At 37.4% G+C, this 6,000-nt stretch overlaps 1 protein-coding gene across 2 annotated transcripts in view; it reads left to right on the plus strand.

Annotated features, from left to right (window-relative positions):
• SLC25A21 (solute carrier family 25 member 21) overlaps positions 1-6,000 on the plus strand; it is a 448,213-nt gene that overhangs the window by 407,260 nt on the left and 34,953 nt on the right. For both annotated transcript variants that reach the window (XM_025047932.1, XM_006913463.3), the window contains 2 exons: positions 2,146-2,205; positions 5,545-5,652. In XM_025047932.1, coding sequence (XP_024903700.1) covers positions 2,146-2,205; positions 5,545-5,652 — 168 coding nt within the window. The remainder of the gene's footprint in view (positions 1-2,145; positions 2,206-5,544; positions 5,653-6,000) is intronic.

A 6,000-nucleotide genomic window follows, 5' to 3' on the forward strand; every position in this document is an offset into this window, starting at 1 on the left:
TTATAGAAATGTTTTGTTTCAGTTATAAATACAAGAGTGCACTGTGTCCCTGCATGTGCATACATGCACCTGTATTGGGCAAATATTTTTTACATAGACTGTGGTCAAAAAAGTCTGAAATCTGCCTTGAGGGACTCTGGGCTTCCAGAGTCAAGGAAGGTAAGAAGACCTCAGCACCAAGGAAACTCTAGGGCAGAGAATTTCTACCCAAACCACTAGCAATCATGGCTCAGTCGGGAGTGAGAACAGTATCATGGTTAAGAGCATACACAGGCTTTGGAGTTAGATGTAGGGGGAAGTCTCAGCCTTTCCACTCACTAGCTGCAGGACACATATCTATAAAACAAGAGTCATGGTTGTACCATAACCCATGACCCGAATATGTTGTATGAATTATATGCAGAAGCCCACACAAAGGCCATAGCATGGTTCCTGGACCACAGCAGCCTCTCCTGAGTGATACCAATAAAAGGCATCTTTAGTGCCTTTCGAAACCAAAGTGAAGAAAGGCAAGAGAAACTCAGACTTTGTGCCAGGCATGCCAGGAAATCTGACTTCCATGCTCTGATTCAAGGACTGCTCTGAAAAGTAAGTTTTGTGTTCCTGAGGGCTAGAAAGGTCAAGCAGCTCGCCCACTCTTTCAAAGCTAAGTAGCATGGTCAGGATTCAGATCTGGGACTGCTCCCATCAAAATCCCAGCAAGGTAATTGCAAAAACAGAGTGATGATGATGACCATAAAAAAGAAGAAAAATTATCTTTAAAGCCTAGGACTATGACACATTTCCTTCTATGGTTAATGGTTTCTAGTGTATCTCTCATCAAAACAGTGGTAGCCCCTGGTGGTGTTGTTATAACCCCAGGATAGTTGCAGGTTATCACCATCCACTAGAATGTTAGAGTGAGAAGGCAGGGGTTCTCTTTGTTTACTACTGCATCCCCAGTGCCTCTTAGAACACAGCAGGCATCCGATGAAATATTTGTCGAATGAGTGGATGAATGAATCCCTGTTCTAGAAAAGACTACATCCATAGTTACTCTAAAGAAGCATGGCACAAAAGTAGTCCTTGGTTCTTTGAGAAAATCGAAATCTATCTGGTGATGTGATGACTCTTGGCCTGCCCAAACACTCACGTAGAGCCATATCTACATTACAGAATGACCTCTTTCTAACAACAGAGTATTATTTAGCTCTCAAATCTACATTTTTTTTTCTTGCTCCATTTTACTGGGTTATGAAGTAAGAGAGTAGGAGACATGTGAGACCATGAAACATCCATGCCATTTCTGGGGTCTTCAGAAACAGACCCTCGCAGGACTTAAGAGAGTGTCTTATCGGCAATGTTCGCAGCTATCTGACAGAATACTCGGGAGCAAAACATCATGTTCAAGCAGAGTTGTTGCCCAAAGTGTAGACTATAGAAAGGGCAGAGAAAAAAATGTATTCTGGGTGTATTATACGAAGTAATTGATTAGATTTGCCTCCATGGAAATAATATTAAACATCATCTTTGGAAGGAACCAAGAAAATCTTCTTCATCATCATATTTTAAAGGAAGGAATAAGCAGCTCTCCTCTGTTCAGGTAGAGAACAGTCTGCTTTTAAGCAGGGACAGACTATATAACCTCGTTGGGTCCTTTCCTCGTTTATCATGGCATCTTCATCATCACTAAGTGTTTAGAAATTCCATGGAACGGCAGAGATACACAGCAATACAAATGCAAGTCAAAGCTGAGAAGTTAGAAAATCGGGCATATGCTGCGAAAGCAGTTCATAGAGAAAACAGAGGAGACCAAAGATTTCAGGTCTCTGTGCCTGTAATTTTGAATCACTGCCATAGAAAAGAAGTCTATTGATGTCTTGGAAAACTGAAAATGGTCGTGGTAAATGGAAGCTGTATGGTTCATTTACTGCTATAGAGGAATCCAACAGCTCTTCTGTAGGTTATTGTAGCTGCATTTAAAAATGTGAATGTTAAAGTAAGATCCAAGAGCAACTGCCCGAGACCAGATTAAAAACTCTTTGATGGTTTATCATTTTTTTAAATTGATGGCTAATATAATGATTTACTAAAGAAATTTGAGTCAATTAAAGGGTTTGTTGCAGGAAATTGTTATAAATCTCTGGGTTCGGTTTTCTTTCACAGTTTTTCACCTTTGAGCAGTATAAGAAATTGCTAGGATATGTGTCACCGTCACCAGAATTGGTAAGTGAGAGTATTTATTATGCTTAAGTGTGTGTGTTATTTCATAAAGCAAAATCTGGAAACAAAAAGCCTTTTGATTCCCCAAGCCCAGCTACTAAAATATGAATTCGAGTTATTCAATGTTCAGCTACTTGTTGAAAGCCATCTTCCTAATAACTCACAATTTGGCTATTTTACGGCACCTAGTGATGAATTTATGATAATAATGATACGTGTAGAAAGGTTTATATGAGATATGGTCAAAAATATAAAATAAAGAGTATGTTTTTCAAAGCACCTTTAAAGCCAAAACATGCATATCTTTACATACATACTGCACATATCTATTCATGCAAAAGTCAATATTCCTAAAATTATTTCCTAACAGGTCACTTTTTCAGATTTTACTTAAGCTATAGTAAAGATAGGTCACTCTGTGGTCAGACACAGACTGAAGGTCCTTTTATAGTCAGGGAGAAGAGTGATCTCACAATGACACATCTCAACTATCACATGAAAATCACTTGGTGATTTGAACATTTCCCAGTGCCACTCCTTTCTTTCTTGGTGACTTAGCCACTTTTCATAAAACAAGTTAAGTTATATTGACCAAGTGGGTTCTACAAATATGTATGCAGTGAGAGCCCCAGAGATAGCAAATGCAGTAATTTCTCCCTCCAAATCTACAAAACAAAAGAAAGTGAAATATCTGCATTGGCCCTCCAGTTGGCAATGTGATTTCCAGCCTCTAGGAAAATAGCCCAGTTTGCCTGCTGAAATGTACCTCAAAACTCAACCAGAGAGGTAGTGTTCTGAGCTTCAACTCTTCAATTATTTCACTTGTAAAGGTTCATTTCAAAATATTTACTCTGCCAAATAGACTGTCCAAAAAGTATCTGTTATTTAAAAAATCATACATGTCCCTTTTCTAGGAAGGATCATATTAAGAAAACTAATAGCATCGCTTAGTGGTATGACAGAGAAACCTTTCGTTAGCCTCCTACCTAAACAAGGTGGCTGTGAGGTGGCCTAATATGGAAGAACTGGGAGCATGAGTTCTAAAATTAGCTAAGATTTTTTTTGTAATTCCTCAGCGTCTTCCCTTAATGTCACTCTTAACTTTGAAAACATCTTGTTAAAAAGAGGATGAAAAACCTTTCTAGAAAAAGACCATAAAATATGGTCTCCAGAGGGCCAGCTGGCTGTTCTGTGTGGAGCATCAGTACCATGTGAGAGAATGCAGTTCTTTCAACTCTCTTGAGGATTGAAACAGAAAAGCATTTGGCCACTCCAGCTACCATACTGAATGCATGCAAACTGTATAGAGTTTTCCCCCTTTTCTTGAGCTCATTTATTCCAGTTTCTTTTTGATACAGCTAGACACTTAAACAGCTGTTAAATGTCCCCTGGTGCTCTCACATGAAAAGCCTGGGAGGCTGGGAACCCGACAGTTACTGCTAGTCTCTGGAACAATCCAAGTAACATGATCTGCTGATAGCTGATCAATTCTTTTGACAAGGGACTGCTGAACACTATTTCTGACAGCAAATGTAGCTGAGTTTATAGAAGAACAAAAAAGTGAATTACTTGGAAGATTGCATGTAGTAATAAAAACCTGAACATCTGGATTTTAGCTTTTTCAGTCAAAAAAGTTGGGACTAGTATTTTTTTTTCCCCCACTTTGGCTTCCATGATGGAAGTCTGAGATAAATGAATAAAATATTTGGCCTGTTACTCTATACAAATATGTTTAAAATTGTAATGAGTGGCATGAAAGGAAAACATCATTAGTTATTTCCTCTCTGCTAGAATCTGTACGCAATGCCATTCTTCCTCTCCATTTTTATGTGCAACAATAAGAATGGTTTTTGTATAGCACTTTACAAAAGGATTTAACACATGATTTTGACTGTCATAATAACTTTATTAGGTAGAGAGATTAGATGTTACTATCTCCATTTTACAGATGAGAAAACGGTGGCTTATAAAAGATTCAGTGATTTAAGCACAGAGAGAGCTACAGCTAGCACATATGGTGTCTTTATGTGAATTATTATAAGGCACCCCTTTTTCCTGACTGATGCCTCTCCAGGGCTCTGGCTTGGCAAGTGGGGTACAGGCTGGACTTCGGCCTCCACATACACAAACTAATGTACGTGGCAGCTCTGGTCTAAATCAGCCAATAAGTGGCAGAACCAGGACCTAAACCCAGACCTCTTAGCTCTGGATCCTGCCCTCGTTCCACCTTGCCTCCCCTTCTGAGGTTATGAAACATTCCTTTCTCCCTTTTCTCCTTTAGTCTCCTACTTTAAAGAAATTAGAGACTCCTCATAAGAGTTATCTGTTCTTTACACTTCATTGGCTTTTTTCTCCTCTTAATTGTATATAGCACTACTTCCTCTCCTGGAATTAGAGCTTCAGCACTTAAGAATTTTTTTAGCATCTGTTTTGCAGGTTTGAAGCTTTGTTTCATTTTGTTTTCCTGCTCTGTGTGCATGTGTGTGTGTGTGTGTGTGTGTGTGTGTGTGTGTGTTGCCATGGTTATTTTTGATATAGATTTCCTAAATTTTTTTAAGCGTTTTGTAGAGGAAAATTCTACAAAGTCGTTCTTTCCTATTGCCCAAATTCTTAACGGATAGCAAATAAGAACCTGTCATGTGGACATTCTTGGATAAATGTTCTAGATTTTAGGTGAGCCCTTCAGAACGACCTAGATATTTCTGATCTCAGCTTTCATTCCTCTGCTTCTAGGACTAGAAGAACAGGGCAATTATCAGTTTAAAAAAAAAAAAAAGAGTGAAAGGATGAATAAAAAATAATTTTTGGTTTGATGTTCATCTAGAATAGTGACTCTAAGAACACGGCTGTACATTTAAATGTTTTGAGCTATATGCTGTTTGGTTACCTGAAATTTAGCTTTTTATAAATATTTTATTTGTGGTTCTGCTCCTTGGATTTTTTATCAGCTCAGTAACTGTATTTAAGTAGATGTTTAAAAACGAAGCTCTCCTTTTACAAGTCAAACTCTCTTTTAATTGTTACATATGCAGACGTTTTAGTATTCACCTTAAATCAGTAAAACAACCTTTCTTTTCATTAAAGGAAAAAGTCATTGTTGATGGGGCTTTGACATTTTATTTTGAATTGTTAGGATGTGGTTTTCAGCTTCTGTGATTTCTTCTTCATGAATTGTCAGCATCTAATCAAGAACTAAAGCTGTTTAGTAACGGTATATGGTGCATTTGTGTCAGTTTCTCTAGTCTCATCATAACATTTAGCAGCATAGTGTTACGAGTAGGATGCTTAACCCAGTACATATGATAACTTATTTTAAAGTATTGACTAATTTAATTTTTCTAGACATTTGCCATTGCTGGACTGGGATCTGGACTAACAGAAGCCATCGTGGTTAACCCTTTTGAGGTAGTAAAAATTGGCTTGCAAGCCAATCGGAACACATTTGCAGAGGTAATCATTTAAAGTTTTCCTATTATTGAGGAAATATAAAAGATTATTTTTTTAGTATATATAAAAAATTATGAACCTAGCTCTTATTCACTTGCTAAAGCCATAGAAAATTATTGTTAACAAAAATGCACTTAGGTCTGATGGACAAACACATGTTTACATATTTTTATTTTAGCGTTTTAATGTACTCTATGGTGACATATTTGGAAATGTTTTCCTTTTGTTTGGCAACACTTCTATTTCACATTATACTAGAATAGACTATAGCAAAAGCCACTGAGGCGATAATATTATTATGCTTTAAAAAAAATTATGAAGTCATTTTTTTTGAAATTACCTCACTCCTTT

Source organism: Pteropus alecto, unplaced genomic scaffold (genome assembly GCF_000325575.1).
Source record: "Pteropus alecto unplaced genomic scaffold, ASM32557v1 scaffold104, whole genome shotgun sequence".
Lineage (NCBI taxonomy): Eukaryota > Metazoa > Chordata > Mammalia > Chiroptera > Pteropodidae > Pteropus > Pteropus alecto.